This window comes from Elephas maximus, chromosome 19 (assembly GCF_024166365.1).
Source record: "Elephas maximus indicus isolate mEleMax1 chromosome 19, mEleMax1 primary haplotype, whole genome shotgun sequence".
NCBI classification, from domain to species: Eukaryota; Metazoa; Chordata; class Mammalia; order Proboscidea; family Elephantidae; genus Elephas; species Elephas maximus.
Window position 1 is genome coordinate 77,215,818 of NC_064837.1, and position 26,566 is coordinate 77,242,383.

A 26,566-nucleotide genomic window follows, 5' to 3' on the forward strand; every position below is an offset into this window, starting at 1 on the left:
GTCTAATTCTAATTCTCTTGCTATTTCCACCATATCTGCAGTTACTTCCTCTGCTGAAGTCTTGAACCCTCAAACTCATCCATGGGGGTTGGAGTCAACTTCTTCCAAACTCCTGTTGATATTTTGAACTTCTCCCGGTAACACGAATGAATGTTCACAATGGCATCTAGAATGAATCCTTATCCTTTCCTGTCTCAGCTTTTGACACGCCTTCCTCACTAAGCTGAATCACTTCCAGCTTTTGATTTAAAGTGAGAGACTTGTGACTCTTTCACTTTAACAGTTAAATGGTTAATCAAACATTTTTTGATTAAGTTTGCCATCTTATATAGGTGGCGTTCATGGCACCCCAAAACAATTATAATAGTAACATCAAAGATCACTCATCACAGTTCACCATAACAGATATCATAATAATGGGAAAGTTTGAAATATTGTGACAAAATGTGACGTGGAGAAATGAAGCACGCACTGCTGGAAAAATGACATCGACAGACCTGCTTGATGCAGGGTTGCCACAAACCTTCAGTTTGTAAAAAATGCTGTATCTGAAAACTGTAATAAAGCAACACACAATAAAACAAGGTATGCCTGTATTAATTTTTATAAAAAATTCTTTAAAAAGCTTTGCAATTTAGCAGGAAAAAAAGGGAGAAGTTGGGCAAGAACAAGGGCTGCTGACTTCCTCACTTGTTTTATTCGAAGCAGCTCCAGGGGCTTCATTTTTCATCCATTTTATACATTTGGCTTCTTGGTAAGATTTTATTTGAATATAGGGTTCACACAATAGACCTGAACATTTCTTATGACCCTTAAGCATTAACATTCTATAAGAGTCAATAAGTCTGTTATATCCATGTGGGATTACTGCGTAGGAATACTTAAGTCTTGGTTAAGCTTCCAGTTCTACCCATATGAATTCATATATAAATTCATGTATGAGACAAGTTAGTTTTAATATTAATAATAAATAATCAAGAAAATGTGTGGAAAAAGCCTGTGTATGAAAGGTTAAGAGACAAAAAACTAAACACTCGGTGGTGATTTTGGATATGTTTCACCCTTGCCTCCTGTCTGAGGGGGCTGGGTTGCACTTTAGCTCTAGGGACCATGTAGAGAACGATTTATGATCAATGCTGCCATTGTCTTTAAAATGGTGATAAGTACATGACATATACCCTGATGCTACATTGGGAAAAAAGCATAAACACCAAGAACATTTGACTGATTTTGACATTGCAAATTAATCTAAAAATTTAACCTTTAGCAAACAGCTCAAATGCTATATTGCACTGTATGGCAATTAGGCATATATTGTAAATAGCTTTGGGAAACTAAAATCAGCACTGCTTTTCCATAACCCAACAAAGTTGCTTTTATTTAATACAATAATCCCAATTTTCTAGTACTTATTGAAAACAAAAAGCATTTACTTAATTTCCCATGTCCCATTCCAGCCAAAATCATATTCTTTTTAACATTTAACACACTCACCTTATAAAAGATAAAGGTCCCAGATCCAATCCCCAATGGCAAATGTGCTGCTGTCGTATCTTGGATGTATGTCTCATTCTAGCATTGTTTTTACATACTTGTGAAAATGAGTGGACACACTTTTAGGTAAATAATTAAGCAACACATATTCCTCCTTCCATTTTATTGTCATGTTAATAGAAAAAAATATAAACTCTTATATTACAAAATATACTTCATATTGTTTTTGCAATAAAAACAATGTAAAAACAGTACAAAATAAAAGGATGCTGAAAAGCAAATTCCAGATGGAGACAAGACATGTAACAAAGACATTTCTAGAAAAAAGCCTGAATAAATGTATCTATTTTTTATACTCTGGGATTTGAAAAGATGGTTCTAAAGGACATAAGACCCAGAAGCAAGAAAAAAAAAAGACCAATAAATTTGACTACCTAAAAATTAAAAACTTAATGTATGGCAGGAAAAAAAAAAAAAAACCCACAAAATAAGAGAGAATTCTTTCACTTACAAAGAACTCATACACACTATAGAAAAAGATTAACAGTTCAAAAGAAAAATTGGTAAAAGAATACAAAGTTTAAAGGATACAAACTATTAATTAAAAAGGCCAAACAGATGCACATACACTCAAATCTCATTCATAGTTGAGGAAACACACACCACCAGCACGATACAATTTTTTTCATCCACGAGACAGCAAAAATTAAAATGCCTGATGAAGCTCAAAGCTGGCTGGTGAGGGTGAAGGGAAATCCACACTCTAATCACTGTTGGTGGGAGTACACATGGGTCCAACTTTATTGAAAGGCAAATTGGCAGGATCTACCAAAATTAAAATGTACAAACTCCAGCAATCTGATTGCCAAAAATTTGTCCTATGTGTACATTTGCTTAATAGCATATATTACAGGGAATACAAAATCGTTGGTTATCACAATAAACCTAAAAACAGCCAAGTGTGTATTTACTGGGAACCGGTTAAATTTATTATGGCATGGCCATAAAATGGAAATACAAAATGATCATTAAAAAAGAATGATGTATATCTGTATGTACTAAGACACATTATTAAGCAAAAAATGTGAGGGGGGCATAGCACAGTGCATCAATGAGAAAAGATGGTGTATTAGGGTATATTGCAATTCTTTTCTGCTCTCCAAAGGAATTATAACAAACAGCTATTTTTAGATAGATTCTATGTTAAAAAAGGAGCCCTACTGGTGCAATGGTTAAGCTCTCGTTCCTAACCAAAAGGCTGGTGGCTCCATGGGAGAAAGACTTAGTGATCTGCTCCTGTAAAAACTACAGCCTAGCAAACGCTATGGGGTAGTTCTACTGTCATATGGGGTCACTATGAGTTGAAATCGACTCATTGGCTCTTAACAAAAACCATAATGTATTTAAAAAACACACTATATGAACATAAAAAAAAGATGTTAAACCCAAACAGACAAAATTAAACATACATACACACACGCCCTGACATTAAGCTCAGGGGCAAGCCTACCCTCTTCATACAAGACCCTCATATCCTAACATACGAGGTACATGGTGAATACTACCCAAGGATCTCAAAGACCTTTATTAATATTCATTAGACTCCTGTGAGTGACAAGCTCCATTTCATATGCTGACAAAAGACTACTGGGTCCAAAACATCGGTGAACAGAAGAAACTCCAGGTGTTTGTACCTGAGGGGTGTTCTGATCACTATGCAATCTTCTCTCCTCATGCCACTTCAGCTATGTTTCAGAGGCTGATCTTCGGATCAAGTCACCGAAATAAGCCGTGATTGTCTTCAATTTATTGTTAAGAAAATTTTGCTCTATTTCCACTTCCCCGCCAGGGCCAGCTAAAGAAGCCACCTAAAAAAGGAACAGAAGAACGTCACATAAGGACAATTTAAAAAAAAGCTTTTCATTCACAGTGCTTTGCAAACAGTACCAAGACTCTGGCTTTTTAATCAAGTCCTTCAAATAATGCTCTCAAATGCTCACTGTTACTTCTCAGGTTGGTATTAATGCAATAATTTATGGCAGAAATACTGGCTGTTGCAGACACTTTTGACCTGACGGTAAAACCATGGTGTTATACTGCTGTACTGGGCCTCATCTCTCCAATGCCAGAAGCCATGGAACTCAAGAGAGGAAGGGAAAATGAATAAACCCTTCCCAAAGATCAGGTTAATTTACTAACATAAAAATTCAAAGAAAACCCCTTTCCTGAAAAACTTTCTCTTCTTCACTGCTGCATCTTACCTGTATTCCTTCAACGATATTTACTGAGAACCTGTTACATAACATCAGGAGTACATTACAAAGCAAAAGAGATGACTGCTGCACTCACGAGGATTCTAGACTCTACTATTTTCCATCCCTAGTTGCTGTCTTTTGCTGTTCTCTCAACTTGGACCCACTCCTCCACCTGTGACACTTTTTGAGTATACCGGAATATAGTGAAGGAACACTGGTGACTCAGCGGTTAAGTGCTCGGCTGCTAAATGAGAAGTCAGCTGTTTGAACCCACCGGCCACTCCATGGGAGAAAAGACCTGGAGATTTGCTCCTGTAAAGATTACAGCCTTGGAAACCCTGTGGGGCAGTTCTACTCTGTCCTGTAGGATTGCTGAGTTGGAATTGACTTGATGGCACACAACAACAAAGTATAGGGAATGAACCCTTTATTAAACCAAAAGCACTGTCTACTCCCCACCTCTACACTGTCAACATCGAAAGGATGTCAAGTGAATGACTGGACAACAGGGTCAAGTCGATTCCAACCCATAGTGACCCTACAGGACAGAGCAGAACTGCCCAATAGGGTTTCCAAGGAGTAGCTGGTGGATTCAAACTGCTGGCCTTTTGGTGAGCAGCCATATCACTTAACCACTATGCCACCAGAACTCCAGTGTTTGGAAAGGAACTTAAAAAATATAACGCTACTTTCAAGTGTTCTGATCATAATAATTCCTAACTTTAACTTTTTTGGACTTTATTCACATTTTCACAACTACATACACTTTACAGGTTAGAATTTTGGACTGTAGATTATGTGGTTCAGGCCAGTAAATATCCAGCAAACTTACTGTCATCAGTTTCCAGCTGTCCTTATCTCTCATCAGCAGGTCTAGCGGATAAAATGCTATTTGGTTCCTTCTGCTTTCTTAGAGTTTAATAAACTAGGGGTGGAAGGGTGGCGGAAGACAGAGGAAAGGGAAAGAAGCAGGTAGGGAAATAAAGATCGGCAGCTCTGGATTACACGCTGTATGCTTTTTAACTAAACATACTAGAGATCTACCCACAGAAATCACAATTTGTGAGGGCTGGAACTAGATGAAGGACTGCACTCTCACAAAACAACTAGATTTTATGTCAGGAAGTAAAGTTGTTCTCTGGAAGCTGGAAATGGGCGAGAGTTCACAATTAAGGTGATGACTAGTAAAAGGCATGGAAGATTTAAAGGTTATGTCAACATTCACAACTGCATTTTTCAAAACCAAAAACTGATTTAAAGTAAATTATACAATGAGTGAATGACCAAAGGTAACTTCCAAACTAGATGCTAATGGAAGAATAGATAATAAATACTAAGGACGGGAACCTATTATTATAAGACGGACGCATAAAAATCAGAGCACTGGAAAAATGCCGTTACTACACTAGAGAAGTGATTAACTATACAAACCATGCCAGGTGAAAATGAAGACGATTTTGCGTGGGGCCCACAGGCCTGCCAGTCGTGGTGGCAGGACCAGCAGGGACGTGGCTGCACAGACACCTGGGGCTACACAGGGAAGTACCCCCCTGCCCGCCCCCCATGGCTCCTTTCTGCCTCAATGATTCCTCTATTACATGTAACTACAGAAAAAGGTGAGTTGGGTATAAAAATTTCCGATAAATTTTCTCTGGGAGGTAAAAGAAAATATTGTTTTTATCTGTGGAAAAGCAGGCAACAATCAAACTTACATTCATTAAAGATAGTTCCATTTCTCTATACGTAAAAACACAAACAAGATTCTATGCTTAAAGTGGATAAATCTTCATTTTTTGGCTAAAAGTTTTCCAGATAACTTTCTTAATGCTACCTGAGGCTCTCACAGACATTATTTCCTCTGTTTCTTTACGTAAATATTTACTGAAACAAAACAAAGGTGATTTAAAAAGCCCTGTCACCAACAGGAACCACTGGCACACAGGTGCCAGGTTCGAAAAATCCTCCTGGACATTGAAACCTAATCTACTTTAGTCTTCTCACAATGGGCTGCCTAGGACCACGTCACTAAGTTTTGTCCTTACCCAGAGCAGGATACCAGAAACACAAAGACTGTTCTTAATTCCCACGAGATCTGTAAGCCACTACAGGAGGGCTGATCAAGATTGTCCGGGCTGTTAGTGCCAGGTGTGCAGGCAGCACGATGTGTGGCCTGAAGGACCTGGGCTTCCCTGTATTTTCTATCTGCATCGTTTACCGAGAAAATTTACCCCAAGGGGTTTATATGCTTATATTCAGAAGCATTTTACCAAAACTGCATTTGTGCCTTCTCAACCCAATGGATGAGGCCAGTGAATTTCACAGCCCCTATGAAGGATAATCGGAAACCCTGGTGGCGTAGTGGTTAAGTGCGACGGCTATTAACCAAAGGGTCGGCAGTTTGAATCCACCAGGCACTCCTTGGAAACTCTATGGGGCAGTTCTACTCTGCCCTATAGGGTCGCTATGAGTCGGAATCGACTCGATGGCACTGGGTTTGGTTTGGTTTTTTTCGTATGAAGGATAAGGAAGGAGTCCTGGTGATGCAGTGATTTAAGGGTTTGGCTGCTAGCCAAAAGGTTGGTGGTTTGAGCCCACCCACGGCTCCATGGGAGAAAGATGTAGCAGTCTGCTTCCATAAAGATTACAACCTTGGAAACCCTATGGGGCAGTTCTGCTCTGTCCTACAGGGTTGCTATGAGTTGGAATCACGGCTCTGAACCAGTTCGAACCAGTTCAGTCACGGGTAACGAAGTGAAATCAGAACAGACCTGAATTTTAAAAATTTGGGTCAAGTAGAACTATAACTAGAACGAGAAAAATTACAGGCCAGAGCCCTGGAATGGGAGACTTGAAAGAGGTGTGGTGAGCCCTTTCAGAAGCCTGATGTGGGAGACTGGATTATTGCCAGACTGTGGAGAGCGACACACATCCAAAGCGGCATGGCTGGCCGCCACCTTTGAGCAGGGAACCACTGTTTTCAACTCTGTCGGTGAAGAGATTTGGTTGCTATGCAACATGCACACTGCCCTTGTTTTCTAAGTGGGAGATTAAATTCCTAACAGGGCTTTGACCTGTAATTTTACTCTTTCTGGTTCACCCACATTTAAAAGATTTGGGTCTGTTTGGGTTTCACTTTGGTGGCCATGACTGAACTGGGCAGAACCGGTCCGAAGTCCTGGGTTGGAATCAACTTGACAGCAACAGGGTAAGGAGAATAATAATACATGCAGCTACAAGAACAAACAATACTGACATAATCATCCAGTGGCAAACTTCCCACGGGAAAACCAGGCTAATAAACATTAGAAGCTGATTAACTTTTTAACCTTAATTGCAAAGTATGATAAGCAGTGGATTTCACTAAGAATAAAAACCCAACACCCAAACCCACTGCCATCAAGTCGATTCCGACTCACAGTGACCCTACAGGGCAGAGTTGAACTGCCCCATTGCGTTGCGAAGGAGCGCCTGGTGGATTCAAACTGCCAACCTTTTGGTTAGCAGCCGTAGCACTTAACCACCAGGGTACCAGTCACTAGAAGAGATGAGAGGTACCTGTGGCAGGCAGAGCTCACCAGCAAGTGCTTCTGTGTTTTGATGATTTAGGCCTCCACTGTCTTTCTCACCAAACAGCAAGGGAACAGACTGAATCAGGGGAAATTCTTTTATAAGTCCCTTTGATCCCCTTGTCGCTTTGAATTTTATTTACTGCTCCCAATCTCATGCTGGGCTAACGACTATGGTAACAGATGAATCTTTTTTGCCAGTCGGACACAGAATGGCATAAGGGGCTCACGGACTAACACTGGGATTGTGGGACAGAATAACTAGGCAAATCACTGACCTTCCCAAAATTACTCCAGGCTGATGACATGACCTGCTTATTCTCCAGAAGAGTGATCCAACGAAATGTGTGATCCAATATACTCTACATGTGCCATTCATTCAAGAAGCATTTATTATGCTCCTATGTTATATCTGCATGTATGGGTGTGTGTCCAATGTAGTGTTATTTTAATAAGATGAATGTACTTTTGAATGCCTGAGTTTAAAGGCTGTGTTCTTCTCAGATAACTTCTTCCTTCCAAGCAAAGTCTGTATTTATCCATGTGATGTAACTTCTACAGCTACAGCCTGGTGGGAAACTGTCCTTCATAGACAATTCTACAGGAAAAATACAGCCTGAGTTTCAAAGAGCAGACTCATAAACTTGGGAAATTCAACCCATTTATAAATTATGAGATATTAAATGTTTATCAACAAAGTCGGCTTCTCTATTAACTATGTGATCTCTCTCAGTCTTGCAATATTGTCTCTTATCTCATTTTAAAAATACTACATATGCAATAAATTTTCTTTATTTTAAAAATAAAAAAATGATTTTCCACTGGAATTCTATCTAAATTCACAGCAAACATAATAATGTACTTGAAATTCCATGCAGTGCCTTTTTCACTTGTTATTTTCTAGTGTCTTTACCAGAGTCGTGGTGGTGCAGTGGTTAAGCACTCAACTGCTAACCAACAGGTTCGTGGTTAAAACCCACCAGCCACTCTGCAGGAGAAAGACGTGGCAGTCTGCGTCCCTAAAGATTACAGCCTTGGAAGCCCTAGGGGGCACTTCTACTCTATCCTATAGGGTCACAGTGAGTCAGGATCCGCTTGTGGGTTTGGGCTAGCATCTTTACTCCCTCTAGAGGCAGAATATGTGAATGAACTACTAATTCTGGCAACATGCTAAAGAAAAAAGTTAATTCTTTCTCTTGGGTGATTTAAGTAGAAAAAATTATCCACAGCAACCTTTATATAAAACAGTGAATTTCTGACTGCCATTCAGGTACCCAAATGCGCCTATCTATATTTAGTATCAGGATGACAATAAAGTCCAGTAAAGATCATATCACCTCTTTTGAGATTAGTTATGGAATATAATATTTACATATGAAAGAAATAAGACTTATGATTTGATAGGTTCAACCTTATTTGGGAGTCTAAAAAGCCACTCTGAGTCAGATGCACAGCAGATATTAGGTTAAATATCAAATCTGATATAAAAAACTTATAAAATCATGCTTTTTTCTTATAACTGGAACAGCACATAATAATTTGAGAGGCCTAACTTTAGGCTCAACGTTCGTCTGTCAGTTCGTTGTGCTGTGCTGGCTTGTGGGTGGTGGCTTGTGTGTTGCTATGATGCTGGAAGCTACGCCGCGTGTACTTCAAATACCAGCAGGGTCACCCGTAGTGGACAGGTTTCAGCAGAGCTTCCAAACTAAGGCAGACTAGGAAGAAAGGCCTCAGGATCTACTTCTGAAAATTAGCCAGTGAAAACATTATAGATCACAACAGAATACTGTCTAATACAGTGCTGGAAGGTAAGCCTCTTAGGATGGAAGGCACGAAAATGACACAGTGGCTTCAACAACGGACTCAAACATGCCAATCATCATGAAGATGGCGTAGGACTGGGCAACATTTTATCGTTAAACACAGGGTTGCCGTGAGTCAAGGGCTGACTCATCGGCAACTAACAACAACAAGAGCAGCAGTAGCAACAGCAACAAGTATGTTTAGACACAATGGCTTGTAAATAGAGACTGGCAAGAAGATCTATTGCATCTCCTCCTAATTCCAAGTAGGAGGCCAGGCTTGCTAATTTTTTCTATTAATCCAGAGAATCTCAACTCTGGCAGCACGCTACAATCATATGAGGGCTTTAAAAATATGTATGTTTGGCCCAACCCCGGAAATAAGTCAGAGAGAATTGTTCTAGGTGGGCCACACTATCAGTAGTTTTAAAAAGCCACTCAGGGGATTCTCATATGCAGCAAGAGGTGCGAACCCGTGTTCCAAAGACTAAGTAGCTAACCAAGAATGGGAGGGTATGGCAAATTATTAAGTGAGAAGTTCAACAGAAACAAGTGTGTCTGATTTCTGGTAGAAGGAAGAGAAAATGTATTATCTGGGATGTGCATTTGCAAATTAAATTGTCGTTATCATTTCACAAACATTAAAGCTATCTATTCTTTTCCCCTAGAGAAGGCACGTCATCTTTTCATCTGGCCCTCCTTAAAATCTTAGTAACACTGAAATTCTCTCCACAACTACTTTATAATAGGCTCTTCTAAGTAAAAGACACAATACTGAGGGCTTAAAGGTTAGAGGTACTGTGAAGACTACTTTACCTACATATTTCATTTATTCCCCAGAGAGTCAGTGACAGGGTTGAGACTTAACTCCAGTTGGGCTGTTCATAAAAAAAAAAAACCCAGTTCCTGAATATAAATCCTCATATTTCCACTGCCTTGTCATTGATGTTCCTGCCACCTTCAGCTCCTAACAATCAGATCCACTTTACCTCTGCCATCCAGTTAGCACACTACATCATCCCGAAGCCTGCCCTCACGTCATCACCAGAAAGCCACAACATTTAATTATGCATTTAATCATTAATTCTTGCATTATTGTTACTTATGTGCTTACAGTCTAATTCTTAGGAAGACTTAGAATGCCCACTCTCTCAAGATCAATACTGGAGACACTAGTGGGGGGGAAACATCAAAATAAAACCTGAGAAATCACTGGAGAGATCCAGGCTCTTCTGGGTGCCTGCATGCAAGGGATGGAAGAGCGTAACTGTGTGTGTAGGGGATGTAGGAGCGTGACTGTGTGTGTAGGGGATGGAGAACCAGGGCTGTGCGTGTAGGGGATGGAAGAGCGTGACTGTGTGTGTAGGTGATGGAGGACCATGGCTGTGTGTAGGGGATGGAGGAGCATGACTATGTGTAGGGGATGGAGGACCATGGCTGTGTGTAGGGGATGGAGGAGCGTGACTGTGTGTAGGGGATGGAGAAGCATGACTGCGTATAAGGGATGGAGGACCGTGACTGTGTGTAGGGGATGGAGGAGCGTGACTGTGTGTGTAGGGGATAGACGAGCGTGACTGTGTGCGTAGGGGATGGACAAGCGTGACTGTGTGTAGGCAATGGAGGAGCGTGACTGTGTGTGTAGGGGACAGAGGACCATGACTATGTGTAGGGGATGGAGGAGCGTGACTGTGTGTGTAGGGGATGGACAAGTGTGACTGTGTGTGTAAGGGATGGACGAGCGTGACTGTGTGTGTAGGGTATGGACGAGGGTGACTGTGTGTAGGCGATTGAGCGTGACTGTGTGTGGAGGGGATGGAGGGCCGTGACTATGTGTAGGGGATGGCGGAGCGTGAATGTGTGTGTAGGGGATGGAGGAATGTGACTGTGTGTGTAGGGGATGGACGAGTGTGACTGTGTGTGTAGGGGATGGAGGACCATGACTATGTGTAGTGGGTGGAATGCTGTGACTGTATGTGTAGGGGATAGAGTACCGTGACTGTGTGTGGAGGGAGTGGAGGGTCGTGACTATGTGTGTGAGTGCAGGGAGTGGACAGTTGTGACTGTGTGTGTGTTGGGAGTGGAGGGTTGTCACTGTGTGTGTGTGTAGGGAGTGGAGGGTTGTGACTGTGTGTGTGCGTGTAGGGAGTGGAGGGTCGTGACTGTGTGTGTGTGTTGGGTGGGGGGTCATGACTGTGTGTGTTGGGTGGAGGGCCATGATTGTGGGTAGGGAGTGGAGGGTCATGAGTGTGTATGTGTTGGGTGGAGGGTCATGACTGTGTGTTGGGTAGAGCGTCATGATTGTGTTAAGGAGTGGAGGGTCATGACTGAGTGTGTGAGTGTAGAGAGTGGAGGGTCATGACTGAGTGTGTGAGTGTAGAGAGTGGAGGGTCATACTGTGTGAGTGTAGAGAGTGGAGGGTCATGACTGTGTGTGTGAGTATAGAGAGTGGAGGGTCATGACTGAGTGTGTGAGTGTAGAGAGTGGAGGGTCATGACTGTGTGTGTGAGTGTAGACAGTGGAGGGTCATGACTGAGTGTGTGAGTATAGAGAGTGGAGGGTCATGACTGAGTGTGTGTGTAGAGACTGGAGGGTCATGACTGAGTGAGTGTAGAGAGTGGAGGGTCGTGACTGTGTGTGAGGGAGTGGAGGGTAGTGACTGTGTGTAGGGAGTGGAAGGTAGTGACTGTGTGTGTTGGGTGGAGGGTCATGACTGTGTGTATGTAGGGAGTGGGGGGTCGTAACTGTGTGTGCGTTGGGTGGAGGGTCATGACTGTGCGTGTAGGGAGTGGAGGGTTGTGACTGCGTTATGTGTTGGATGGAGGGTCGTGATTGTGTGTGTGTAGGGAGTGGAGGGTCATAACTGTGTGTGTATTGGGTGGAGGGTCATGACTGTGTGTAGGGAGTAGAGAGGGTCATGACTGTGTGTAGGGAGTGGAGGGTCGTGACTCTGACCTGGAGCAGGAGTCATGGGCTTATGGGAAGATAAAATAGGAAGACAAGAAATGAGAGATTTGAAACTGCTCTTGCTCCCCCCTCCCCCATTGCCTCGGCACTGCCTCAGATACAGAAATGGAGGACTCTGATCTATGCACATGAGTAAAATGAGGGTGTCAGAGAAGCCCTGTGCCTGGCAGCTGTTGAGAGAAGCAGGTGGGAGCTCACCTCTAACAGCCACTTTCTCACTCTGCCCACTCTAAACGCCAAATACTGGTGACTGATACTCCAGGAAGGAGGACAGTCTTGAAATGCTGTCTCTGTCCAGCCCCTCTACCAAAACAGAAAGCCATGTTCTGAGATGCTGTTTTGTGAGGTAATGAGCTGTGGTCTTGTAGCACCTGGGTTAGCAAGCCCAGAGCTCATCCACCCCATGCCTAGAGATCATCCCTGGGGCTGCACAGGCTCGGGCAGTGGCTCTCAACCCAGGCTACACATTACAATGACCTGCAAGCATCCAGGTGATTGTAAACTGCAACAGAGTAGAACTCACTGCACCCTGGCTTGGCCTTTCTCCTTCTGCATTATCTGAGAATCGCTAATACCCCAAGGGAAAAATGAGTCCCCTGTCAAATAAGACATTTGAGGACCACAACCACAAGTAAAGACAACAAACTGGATTACAAATCACATCAATGCAGAAAGGAAGGAACAGGCTACAAATTTCAGGTTCATCTAAGAGACATATAAAGATAAGTTGCTGGAGTGCAAAAGAAGAAAACAAAAAACAACGTAGAAATATTAAGTACAAAGAAGATAACTGCGTAAATAAAAACCATAATAAATAACACAATGGATACACCCGAAGAATGAATTAGTCAGATGACAAGATCAAGATAATCTCCCAGAAGGAAAACGGAAGAGTCAAAACACCAGAAAACATAGATATGGAAGACTGATTTTCACAAAATAGATGACCCAGAAAAAGGAAAACAGGTTGGTGGGGAGAATACAGATGCAGAAATAAAAAATGGAGGTAAATTCTCCAGAGCAAAAAAAGATGAAAAGCTCAGCTGATGAATAGCTTGACCAGCTCTCAGAGTGCCATGTACAAGGTACAAGGAAAAATCCACACCTAGCAACATTTGAATTGGAAGTGAATTGCCAGAATAAACAAATTGGTCTTAGAAGTAATACAGTCAGAACACTTTGTAGAAGTGAGGACAGAGAGACTTCGGCTCCCTTACTTTGGACATGCCATCAGGAATGAACGATGCTAGAACAGGACATCACTTCTGGTAAAGGATCAGAGAATGAGAGAAACCTTCAATAAGATGGATTGACATAATGGCCACAACATGGGCTCAAACATAAAAATGATTATGAAGATGGCACAGGACCAGGCAATGTTTCTTTCTGTTACACACAAGGTTGCTAAGAGTTGGAGCTTATTGGACAGCAACTAACAGCAGTAACAATAAAGACAAGAGATTTTCACTACCTTGTCTAGCACAAAGCAGATATGTATGTTTGCAGAAGAAGCAACAAAAGATCAAAATAAAGACAACATCAAGTCTCTATGAGGCAGTCATTATACCAGATTCAATTCTACTAGGGAAAAAATATCATGATTAAAATAAATATTTGTGGTAAGAACTGAACAAGAACATTTAGATGTTGGTCAAGTGTTCTACTCTTTAAGACTATAGTTTAAACTGTTGGTGGTCAAATTAAGGTTTTATCTGTCTGTTTCTATTTAGGATACTATTTTCAGAAATACCTACTACCTCTATTTTCAAGGTAGAATTCAGTAGAGGCAGATCTTGGCTTGTTTGGCTATGCAGCATTTGAAACACAACACATTCAACCATCCTTTCAATACATACTATTAAAAACCCAGAATGCTCTATTTATATACGTATGTATGGCAGGAGCTGTAGGGATTATGAAGATGGAACAGATATGGATCTAACTTACAGACACTTCCAATTTTCTACCAACAAGCAAGGAATCTCTCATAAATGTGTTCTCAGGTAAGGAAATGCAACTTTTCTGCTCATTCTTTGTAAACAAGCCAGAGGCTCATAGAAGTTCTTCAGTAACGGCTTACCTGGTCAATATCAGCATTTCTTGGAAGAAAGTAAACAATGTTGTTAGTGATCTTCTGAGAAAGCCTGAAAACTTCAAAGGTGGGGAACAGTTAAGGAAACAAAAACGGCAGTTATGTTCTGACCACAGATACGTTCTTTATCACAGCCTAAATGTATTTTGATATGTAACAAAGAACAAGTTTAAATTCCCTAAGGGCACCTAAAAGGTTATGAAGGAGCAGATTTCTAATTCAGCACCACAATGTCCCCGGTAAATCAGATTAGATATAAGGACTATCGAATCTATTACCCTAGTGGTAGGAAGCCAAGAGCCAAGGACAGACACTCTTCCTCCTGCAGCCATTTTCTAATTACTGTGAAAAAAGAAGGGATGGGAGCACTCAGTAACCCCTTCTTTCCAGTAAAGAGTACAGATGGCCAACTCTGGTCACTGTGGTCTATATTCTAAGTTTTAAGCAGTAAGTTAGAAACACGTGTCCTGTTAAGAGTTGAACAGATGATTCTGTTCGGGGAGCTGAAGATAAGGAAAGAGAAAAATAATACATGCTATTCTTTATGAAATTAGGGTCTGCCTCAGATCTTGGAGGAGTAACCAAAAAAAAAAAAAAAACTGACGACACACAAAAATTTAGCATACAAGTCAGTGTGGGCTGAAGAAAATTTAAGGGATGGCCACTCAGACTTTAGGGAGTGGTCTTGAGGAAATTCCCGACTTCCTAACAATATCCTTTAGTGCTTTCTAGTCCTTGATTTGCAATGGTAAAATTGGAATAGCAACCAAAGGAAATATGACTTTACACCTGTCTTAACTTTTGGAAATCAACCACCACTTAATTTTTATATACCTACTTTTTAGGCTAAATAAACTAGTCTATCAAACTCTAGGAAACCCTGGTGCCGCAGTGGTTAACCAGAAAGTCAGCAGTCTGAATTCACCAGGCGCTCCTTGGAAACTCTGGGGCAGTTCTACTCTGTCCTATAGGATCGCTATGAGTTGGAACTGACTTGATGGTAACAGGTTTGATTTTATCAAATGCTATTAGCAAATATCTCCCCTCCTCATCAATTTCTCTCTCTCTCTCACACACACTCACTCTCTCTCACACACACCCCTTCCTCCTCACAATGGCTGTCATGTGTAAACTCTCAGGACTTGCAGAGGATATCCATCAGGAGACATCATCGTCCTAATGTCAAAGGTCTCCGCAGTGGCATAGTCTGGTCCTCCCCAAGGGGGGCTGAGGAACACAACGTCTGCCTTCAGATGAGGAGCCAGCAGCAGGAAGTCTCCACAGATAAACTCTACATTATCTGCTACCCCGTACACTTCTGCATTATTGCGAGCGAGATCAATCTTTACAGGATCTATATCAATGGCGATCACTAAAAAGGGTAAAAAGTGAGTCACTGACATTGATTACCAGTTATACAGAATAGTTCACCTTTGTAACAGTCTGCATACCTTCTGTACAATAACCTTTTTTATAAACTAAAGGAAATTTTGCAAATTACTAAGATATTTGGCCCTATATATTAGTGATACAGACTTAAAAGTTCTTATCTAAATTTGAAAAAAGTATTTGCAGGCTATGAGAAAGTGCTGTACAAAGAAAACGTGGCTGACGGACCTGGTTTTCAAAGTCTTTTCACTCAGTCAGCTTTACCAAAGCAAGTGACAACAGTGTTTCCTGTAAGGTTTTAAGGATCTGAGCCCACATTTACCTGGCGCACTTGTTTTGGCCTGAACTTGCCAACCGCATGGTGCTGGCAGAGACACACTACTGAGTGTTTCCGTGACCAGTCAGCCACAAGCACCTCCCGAGTACCGCCTATGGGCCAGCACTGTGCTCCGTGCAGCCTGGGCGGCAGACACTTGAAAAGGTCACTGATTGCACAGAAAGCCTATAATGCCAAGACCACAGAAAAGATAAATTTTTTCAAAATGAGACAACCCCCCAAAGAAGACAAATTTGACAACTTCTACAGAAAACACACTACAAACCTATATAGCCAAGTTATGGGAGAAAAATGTAAAAACATCCACGGCTGATGTTTAATGAGACATTTTATATAGAGGAAACAGACAATATTATGTGTTCACAGAACAGATTTTTAACTTACTGCAATTTTACAGTTAGTACAGCAAACATAAGTTAATTTTAGCTCACTCGTAGCTTTCAGTAAATTATTCAAGCGCAGCTGAATGTACAACATTGTGCCAATGGCAATATTTTTTTTCCGGGTAATCAAAAATAAAGCTTGTTTTATTCAAAAATAATTTTGTTAAACCTAATGTAAGTCCAGAATTCGTCCTAAATGTTTTTTTTTACTGAACTTTGGATGAAGGTTTATAGAACACACTAGCTTCTCATTGAACAGCTAGCACACAGCTTGTTTTATGACGTTGGTTAACAACCCACAACATGTCAACACTCTCCCTTCTCAACCCTGAGTTCCCCGTTACCAGCGTTTCCGTCCCCTCCTGCCTTCCAGCCCTTGCCCCTGCAGTCTCGTTTTGTTTACGGGCCTGTCCAACCTTTGGATGAAGGGTGAACCTCAGGAGTGACCTCATTACTGAGCTAAAAGGGTGTCTGAGGGCCACACTCTTGGGGCTTCTCCGGTCTCTGCCAGGCCAGTAGGTCTGGTCTGGTTAATGGCAACATTTTACATGTGGAGGGGCTGAGTAGAAACTTGATGAAAATGGAGCTGTTTTCCAGAAAACGCCAGTTTCAAAAATGGTTAATGCTTTTGAGAAATAATGAACTAAATAAATCTTCTAAACAATGACTACAAGCTCCAATTATATTGCAAAATCCTGCATTTATAATGCTCTTTTTCAGTTCTAAATAAGCTCATATTTACATTTAAAAGAGAAAAGATCCTTTTCAGCTACTCAATCTGCTACATTTATAGTTCAGAGACAGATGGATAGATATGCTGACATCAAAAATTCTAAAGAAAAAATGGCTTTCAACATCAAATCTATTCAGCTAACCCTGTTTTCATCTGCACGTCTCTCAAGTGCACATTTTGCTTTTGGACTTAACAGAATGTAAGCACTCAATTTGTCACATAAATAAAATGCTGACAAGTGCAGAATGATACTGTGTAAAACTGCACTGTCCAATAATGGCTGCCACTAGTCACATGTGGCTATTAAAATTAAATTTAAAATTAAATAATACCGAAGATTTAGATCCTCAGTCTCACTAGCCTCACTTCAAGTGCTCAAGAGCCACATGTGGCTCCTGGTTACCACACAGGACGGCTCAGATACAGAACACGACTATCAATGCAGAAAGTTCTGCTGGGTAATAGTAATACTGAACTGCTAGAATACACAGAATGGGGGAGAAAAGACCTAACAATAGCAGAATGCTTAAGAAAAGTCATTTTCAGCCAATAAAGATGTAACATTTTTCTGGCTGATTTGGGCTCACGGGACTGACTTACCTGGCAAAAGCTGTGAAGAACTTTATGAGTAAATAGTGAATTCAGAGAAAAAAGAAGTAATCACCATTCTGGTAATTATGCATATACTGTTATCCAGGATGCTAAGAAATCAAATAAAATTAGCAAATGTCAGGACTAGACACAGGAGTAACTGAACAGGGGCCAGCGTTTATCAGCACTGATCTCCACCAATGCTGAGTTTCACGTCCTCGTTTTCTAGCTTCTATATTATGCTTTCCTAGTCAATATTAAGAAATTTATATAAATTACCAAGATTCTTTCCTGGTCAACATTATGAGATTCAGTTGAAATCTGTTGAAATGGAAACTATCATTGCTATGTCAAATATGGAGAAACTGAAAAAACCTAAGCATCTTCAGAGAATGACTTAACAATAACATCTCTAAGACATCACATTGTACTACATTTTAAAAAAAACTTAGAAAGAATAGGAATATCAGAATCAGAAAAACTGATTAAAAACCCAGGCTTCACTACTCAGCTATGTCAATGGGGCCAATTGTTCAATTTCTTCTCACCCCCCTTCATCTTCACGTGCTCCTAGATTAAAGGTGCCTGCAAATGGGATTCCAAGTCAGACAACCGTGGGGATGATGGAATACTTCAAACCATTTCTTAGAGGTTTAAAATGTTAAAAGCTGAAAGCTTTCACAACAGTTATCTCAATTTAATGCCCCCTTTTTCAGGTGGGTAAATTAAGATTAAATGACATCCAAAGTCATGAAGGAAGTGAGTACAAGGGTGGCACTCCCTGTCCACTGTTCTTCCTTTCAAGAGAACAGGTTCTCATTTCAGCATTTTTGGTTTTACAGAATGTTATAATCTTACACCACCACTTAGTTCCTGTGTCTATACAATCTTGGGCAAATACCTTTAATCTCTTGTGGAGATAGTAAAAACCATGCTTCACAATTTTTTTGAGAATTAAATAAGTTAATACATATAAAGCACTTAAAACATATAAAACCAATACATACCAGTTACCAGTTCCCATGGTGTCGATTCTGACTCATGGCAATACCATGTGTGTCAGAGCAAAAGTGTGCTCTACAGTGTTTTCGATGTTTCATTCAGAAGTAGATCACCAGACTTTTCTTCCGAGTCGTCTCTAGGTGGACTCAAACTTCTAACCATTTGGATGATAGTCAAGTTTGTGAATTGCTTATACCACCCAGGGGCTCCATCTGATACACAGTGTGTGCTTAATATATGTTAACTATTATTATTTTTTAAATACTTGGGATTAAACTATTAATTATATGTTAAATCTCAGCAAAGGTAGGCTGAAACACAATGAAAATGTTCATTCAATGAATAGAAAATAAAATAATTTTCTTCCATTAACGGCTAATTACCTTTCTTATTCGTTAAGGCAAACTGAATGGTATTTCCTCCGACTCCACAGAACGCGTCTACTACAATGTCACATTTGAAGGACTCATTGACTCGGCCAGCAATGTGTTCTGCTATCTTCTCAGGAGTAACGGAAAACCAGCCCTCTGAGGGGGAAGAGTATCTCTGTTAACATGTTCAATTTCAAGAAGCCACACAAAGCACAAACAGCAAGTACTACGTATTACATACTTAAAAAAAATTAATTTCTCTTAAAAAAAAACTATACATTGCCCACTTTCAAATGAAAGTTTTACAAAGCTTGTTATAAGAAGCAACAGTACTATTCCTAATTGCCAGGGATGCAACCCTCAACTCTTACCAGGCTCTTTGTAACGTACCTCTATTTCTCCAATAATAGAACACAATTCTGATTTTTCTGTTTTAGGCATTAACTGCTGACTAACTACTATGTAAAATGAAAAGTTAGCTATTCTCATTGGCTAACTTCCCAAACTCCATTGACTTTCCCAATTATTTAAAGTCTGTTGTAGAAGCAGTGAATAGGATTTGTTCTAGCCACTCTGGAAAAATTCTGGCATTTCTAAAGGGTCGGAAAAAGCAAGCAGGTAACAAAAGGCCTTGGAGCTGCAGTAAAAGTATACTGGGAAATGCAGAACCCTCGTCATTTCAGAAATGAGATCCCATGCCCGCTAGAGCAAAGGTGATCCTGCCCTCCTGCTTTCCCAGAAGAAAACTGACATTTTTAGGAAGGTATTTCTCTGAGCAAAATGATGAGCCAATTTTCCAGTTACTTCACCTTACCAAAACTTTAAATGGTTCCTCACTGCCAGAAGAGTTCAAATATAAACTTCTTTTATGAAATTCAAAGCTCTTTTCCAGTCTTATTTTTCCTAACAAACTCCCAAGCACTTTCCTCAATACCTAACATTTTGGAAGTTATTCTAAGAGGTTCACAGAAGCCCTGAAATTCCACCATGGATCAATACCTCCTGGTTTTGACAGCTAATCAAGACTGATGTTTACGTAGCCCAAATATGAAAATCACACTAGTCTGCAAGACTGAGTTAATAAGGTGCTCAAGCAGGACAGCTCAAGTAAGAATTCAGAGTTTCCAGTGTTGACTCATTAAATCACATCTTTTTGCACCTGGTATTCCTTCATCAGATGTTCCATTTACTGGATCGAACAACCACTTTTGCTATGTATGCTGAGATGCTACATACAGATTTAACTTGAATCTGAGACTTAAAAAAATACATATATCTCCATGCTGAAGGGCATTGTATAGAATGGTGTTCTTAAAAAATGTCAATGTCATGAAATACAAAAAAAAAAAAAAAACCTGTTCCAGGTTGAAGAAAACTAGAGAGACATGAAAACTAAATACAGCACCTGATCTCATGCTGGGAGAAGAAAAGAAATGCTATAAAGGACATGACTAGGACAATTGATGAAACTGGAATATGGACTATAGATTATAAGACTGTCACAACGTCAAATTTCCTGAATTTGGTAATGTGGTACGACGGATTGCTTTCGTGCAGCCTGTCTCGCTGTGGTTTTGTGGCTTCTACCCAAGTGACTAGATGGGACTGTGCAAATAAGATAATTGGGGCCCACCAAAGGGATTGGTCAGTTTTGCCTATAAAGAGACCTAATTCCAGAGCAGAGAGAGGATCCCACCACCACCAAAGAACAACAGCCAGGAGCAGAGAGCTCTGGACCTGGGACCCCTGTGCTGAGAAGCTCCTGGAACCAGGTGACAGACAGAGCTGCAACACTGAAGACAGTGAGAAAAGTGGTGACAGAGGAACAGTGGCAGGAGATGGCGCAGTGGGCTTCCCAGCCCACAGAGTGAGAAAGCTGAGTGCCTTTGGCCAGGAGGCTTGGTGGTGGAGCAGGGTCCTCCTGGCACGTACAGGCAGAGCTACAAGAGCTTTGTAACACTTGCCTGAGCAGGTCAAAGGCCGAGGGGCCGGAGAGGTGTGTCTGCAGGCACAGCTGAGGAGAGGCCGTCCTGATGGAGGAACTGTATCCTGAGCGTTCCTGAACCTGAACTGTAACCTGTCACTTCCCTGATAAACCCCATAAGTACCATGAGTTCCGTGTGGCCGTCGCAGTGAATTACCGAACCCAGCAGAGAAGCACAGAATGCCATGAGGGGGTTGACTGGTGTCAGAACTGCTGAAGATGGTGGAGAGGGAGGCGTGTCTGACCTCCGCCTCAGAGGCATCAGCCTTGGGCTGTTGATCTCGATTCTCCTTCTCCTTTGTGAAGGTAGAGGAGGTCAGATGCCACCCCCCTGCTGTTTTTACAGGTAATTTTACTACTGTCACATAAGAAAATATTCTTGTATTTAGGAAAGACACATGAAAGTATTAAGGGGTAGGGACACGATGTGTGCAACCTACGTTCAACTGGATCAGAAAAAAATACATGCATACAGAGAGAAAGGATGATAAACAACTGTACTAAAATGTGAAAAACTGGTGAATCTGGGTAAAGAAGATATGAAAATTCTCTGTACTACTCTTGCAACTTTTCTGTAAGTCTGAGATGGTTTCAAAATAAAGTTAAAAATACGTATACACTTTACCTCTGTCCAGTTTAATCCCATCATCAAAACGGGAGAAGAGCCTGTACCTCTGGGCCCAGTATTTCGCTAGCTCTGGAACAGCAGCTATCTCAGGCGGCAGACTATTCACCTTTCTGTTCTTGTTCTTCTTCTTCTTCTTCTTTGTTTCAGCTAAAAAAACAAACAAAACAAAGAATATAGATGCTCACTATGAAAAAAGAAAATCAGGTGAAATTATCTCAAGGTGTAGCCACACAAAATCACTGCACCTTTGGACTGCACCCAGCAAACACATACAAAGACTCGCTCAGAGAAGCAGGAGGGTATTTATGATGGAAACAGCACTGCCAGTAGATTACAGCCTTCATCTTTTTCCTTATCAGCTCTGTGAGCCCTGACAAGTAACCAGGCTCTCTAAGCTCCAATCGTTAACTCCTTGAAAGGAATACATCAGTGAATTTAATGAGTAGTATCCTGCCTGCTAGGTTCCTGGGTGGCACAAATGGTTTGCTCTTGGCTACCTAACCTAAAGATTTGCAGTTCGAACCTATCCAGTTGTGCTGCGGAAGGCCTGGTGATCTGCTTCCATAAAGACTATGGCCAGGAAAACTCTATGAAGCAGTTCTACTTGTAACACATGGGGTCACCAAGGGTCTAAATTGATTCAACTGCAATGGGTTTTTTTTTTTTTATCTTACCTACTTACCTCACAGGATTTTTAGGCGCTATGTAAAGCACTATTACACCTACTCCTCACTTCTCAACTATCTCGCTACCTGACATTTCATATTTATGACAATAAAAAATCTACTACCCAACTATTTTGTGCATTAATGACATACATATGGCAGTAATGAATGACAAGTTATGATGCAAGAGTAAGGCTGGCCGTGATGGTTAGGGTTATGTGTCAACTTGACCGGGCCGTGATTCTCAGTGGTTTGGCAGTTATGTAATGAGGTAGTCATCCTCCATTCTCACGTAACACTGATTTGCACATAGCAACCTGATCTTTGGAACCTAACCATGTCAGTAAGTGAGGAGTGGGTATATAGGTATAAAACTTTATTTTTGTTGGCCAAGATACTTGTTTTAGTTGGTGAAATCACAGAACTCTGAACATTTCCCTTCCCTTCTTCTTTAAGATGAAATCTGTCAAGAACTTTTTACGCTATAACTCTTGGCCACTAATCTCTGAATCCAGCTACGATCTAGAAGCCATCATGGCCTCTGAGAAACTGAAACAGATATCACAGAGCTCCACTCCACAGACAGGATCTTACTTATTCAGAGACTTACTTTTTCTTATCTAAACAATTTTTTATTAGCTTGGTTATCTGGTTTTAGTTCTGAGCAGATCAGAAGCTACAATTTAGAAAAATGAGAGTGTTGTCACAGTCAAGTATAATAAGCTTGGCAAGAAGTAATGGTTGACAAAAAATAAAATTCTGGTATATTTAAATGGTCCTTAAGGATATGACTGTCTTAATATGATCATCTGATCACGGCAAGTAGCAAAAAGTGTCATGAAAATTTCTCAGCAAAGGAATGGTAACAAGTTGATAGGATAATTCTTTTTTGTGCAAGACCATCCAATACAGCATTTAACACTCAGTATTAAATGCCAGAACTCCCCAGGTCACTCTAACAACCAAAACCTGCCAAATGCCCCTGAGCAGGTGGTACCACCCCAGGTGAGAATTATCATATTGTGACAAATGGTACATATGGAAGTAGGCTAGTGTGAGAAAATGGGATTTAGAAATCAGAGAACTTGGGACTGAGTCCTAGTTGTAGCACTCACTGGCTCTGTGATCTTGGGGAAGCATCATAATTTCTCTGAGCTTTATTTTCCTCATTTATAGAGTGGGGATAATTTACTGGACTCCTTGGCAGGTTAAATGAGAATAAGGCATGTCAAGGATTTTAGAAATCTGCAAGGGCCTGTCAACATTAGTTCACGATTTAAACTACCCAAAGTATGCTGTTTAGAAAGGCAAAGCTACACACACACACACACACACACACGAAAAGAAATCAAGACTCTCAAGGTATTTTCCTCAATACTAAATTATGGAAAGAATATATGAAGGATTATGATAATTGTTTCACTATGGCAAGTCTGAAATAATTTATCAGGAAAGTGTATGTCAAATGAAAACTTCTACCTTATAAACCCCAATGTTCCACTGAATATAATTATTTTTTAATTATAAAAAAAGTTTGCTATTAAAAGCATATGAAAAATGCTCGATATTGTTAATCATTAGGGAAATGCAAACTATCATCACAATGAGATACTACTTCATCTCCACTAGGACAGCTATTATCAGAAAAATGGTAAACAACAAGTGTTGGCAAGAATGCAGAGAAATCAGGACCCTTGTGTATTGTTGGTGGGAATGTAACATGGTGCAGCTGCTCAGGAAAATAATTTGATGCATCCTCAAAAAGTTGAACCGAATTACCGTACGACCCACCAACCCTACCGCACCCGGAAGATCTGAAAGGAGGGACCCCAGCAGGTACTGGTATGCCAAAGCTCACTGTGGCATTATTCACAGTAGCCAAAAGGTAGAAATACCCAAAGTGCTCATTAACAGATGAGTGAATAAACAAAATGTGATATATCCACACAATGGGATATTATTCAGCCATAGAGAGAAATTAAAATCTGATCCATGCTATGATATAAATGAACCCTGAAAATATGCTAAGTGAAATACGCGAGACACTAAAGGCCAAATGTTGCACAATCTTATTTATATAAAATATCTAGAATAGACAAATATGTAGAGACAAAAAGCAGATTAGTAGTTACCAGAGGCTGAGAAAGGGGGAATGAGGAGTTGTTACTTAGTGGGTATGAAGTTTGTTTCAGGTGATGAGAAGATGTGGAAGCAAATAGTGTTGATGTTTCCACGTACAACACTGTAAGGGTCATTAGTACCACTGGACCACATACTTGAAAATGGTCAAAACGGTAAACTTTATGTTGTGTATACTTTACCATACACATAAAATGAACATGTGTTATGAAAAAATTAAAACTGTATAAAAGGGTATAAAGTAAAAATGTTACTGTGTTCGGTATTCATTAAAGCTAACTACTGTGAAAACTTTTTTATGTCAATGTACCATTAGAAAAAAACAAACCTCGACCACCAAACACAAAAAGGAAAAATAAAGAAAAAAAAAGAATTATCAAAAAGAAAATCAGGGCAACAACAAATTTCAAAACATCTAACAAGGACTGGACGCCATCAGCTCATGGAACACAGAGGCACACAGAAACCAACTGGAATGGCATACGAAGTGGTCCTTGAATGCAAATTCCCACACACTTCGCCTTTGACATCCTCGCGCTCGCTCAGCTCAGAAGAAGGAGTACCCTGCTGCCAAACATGGCGACTAGTCTATTACACTTAACCTCAGAGGAAAGAGTACCCTGCTGCCAAACACGGCGACTAGTCTGTTACACTTAACCTCAGAGGAAAGAGTACCCTGCTGCCAAACACGGCTACTAGTCTGTTACACTTAACCTCAGAGGAAGGAGTACCCTGCTGCCAAACACGGCGACTAGTCTGTTACACTTAACCTTGGAGGAAGGAGTACCCTGCTGCCAAACACGGCTACTAGTCTGTTACACTTAACCTCAGAGGAAGGAGTACCCTGCTGCCAAACACGGCGACTAGTCTGTTACACTTAACCTCGGAGGAAGGAGTACCCTGCTGCCAAACACGGCGACTAGTCTGTTACACTTAACCTCGGAGGAAGGAGTACCCTGCTGCCAAACACGGCTACTAGTCTGTTACACTTAACCTCAGAGGAAGGAGTACCCTGCTGCCAAACACGGCTACTAGTCTGTTACACTTAACCTTGGAGGAAGGAGTACCCTGCTGCCAAACACGGCTACTAGTCTGTTACACTTAACCTCAGAGGAAGGAGTACCCTGCTGCCAAACACGGCGACTAGTCTGTTACACTTAACCTTGGAGGAAGGAGTACCCTGCTGCCAAACACGGCTACTAGTCTGTTACACTTAACCTCGGAGGAAGGAGTACCCTGCTGCCAAACACGGCTACTAGTCTGTTACACTTAACCTCGGAGGAAGGAGTACCCTGCTGCCAAACACGGCTACTAGTCTGTTACACTTAACCTCGGAGGAAGGAGTACCCTGCTGCCAAACACGGCTACTAGTCTGTTACACTTAACGTGCCTTCTCGTGACGTACAAATAAACAGCAGTGAATCCTTAAGTATGGGAAAAAAAAAAAAAAAATTACAGGCGATTCAAAATGAGAGCTAGGGGGAAACATATGAAAGAAAAATCCATTAGCAATTAGAGCATATTTAGTCTCACCTTCATTTTCTACCTGAGGAGAGTCTGGTGCATCCTGCCTTTCTAGCGCAGTTGCTACTACGCTGTCTCCTCCGTTTTTTTCTGTTTCAAGTTCCCCGGCTGAAGATCCAGTGCGACACTGGTCAGGTCCTGGATTGCCACTGCCAAAGGGCTCATCGCCTTGTGTAACAGACACTTGTTCCTCTGAATCACTACTTGTGTAAGTGTCTTGTACGTTGTCGTGAGAAGGTGACTCCTGCGATGCTTCCTCATTCCTTTGTTCATTAACCCATTTTAGGAATTTTTCTACCTGAAATTTTAAGATGTCATGAGCATCAGTTAATTTCAAACCACACAGAACTTCTCCGGGTTTTCTAATTTTTTTTTTTGCTCTTGTTAAGAATACGCACAGTGGAACATACATCAAGTTAACAATTTCTACGTGTACAACTTAGTGACACTGATTTCTCACCTGTTTAATCATCTGTAACTTGACTGCCAACCTATGTCATAAATATTAGCTCTGATAAGTACACTGCATCACACAAGCTCATGTGTGTAAGTAATTCTGAGCCAACTGCAATTTGTTATCCTGACATACCATGAACATAGTAAAGATTGTTTTTAAAAGGAAGAAAGTAACAGATTAAACACAAGAC

The 26,566-nt window shown here is 40.9% G+C and overlaps 1 protein-coding gene across 1 annotated transcript in view; it reads right to left on the minus strand.

The window, feature by feature from the left end:
- Window positions 1-1,631: 1,631 nt before the first annotated feature.
- Window positions 1,632-26,566, minus strand: part of TGS1 (trimethylguanosine synthase 1) — a 52,701-nt gene continuing 27,766 nt past the window's right edge. Inside the window, exons 8-13 of the mRNA XM_049858884.1 lie at window positions 25,929-26,217; window positions 21,589-21,738; window positions 18,992-19,135; window positions 15,329-15,545; window positions 14,162-14,240; window positions 1,632-3,362 (exon numbers count right to left, since the gene is read on the minus strand). Of these exons, the coding sequence (XP_049714841.1) occupies window positions 3,240-3,362; window positions 14,162-14,240; window positions 15,329-15,545; window positions 18,992-19,135; window positions 21,589-21,738; window positions 25,929-26,217 (1,002 nt within the window). The 3' untranslated portion in view covers window positions 1,632-3,239. The remainder of the gene's footprint in view (window positions 3,363-14,161; window positions 14,241-15,328; window positions 15,546-18,991; window positions 19,136-21,588; window positions 21,739-25,928; window positions 26,218-26,566) is intronic.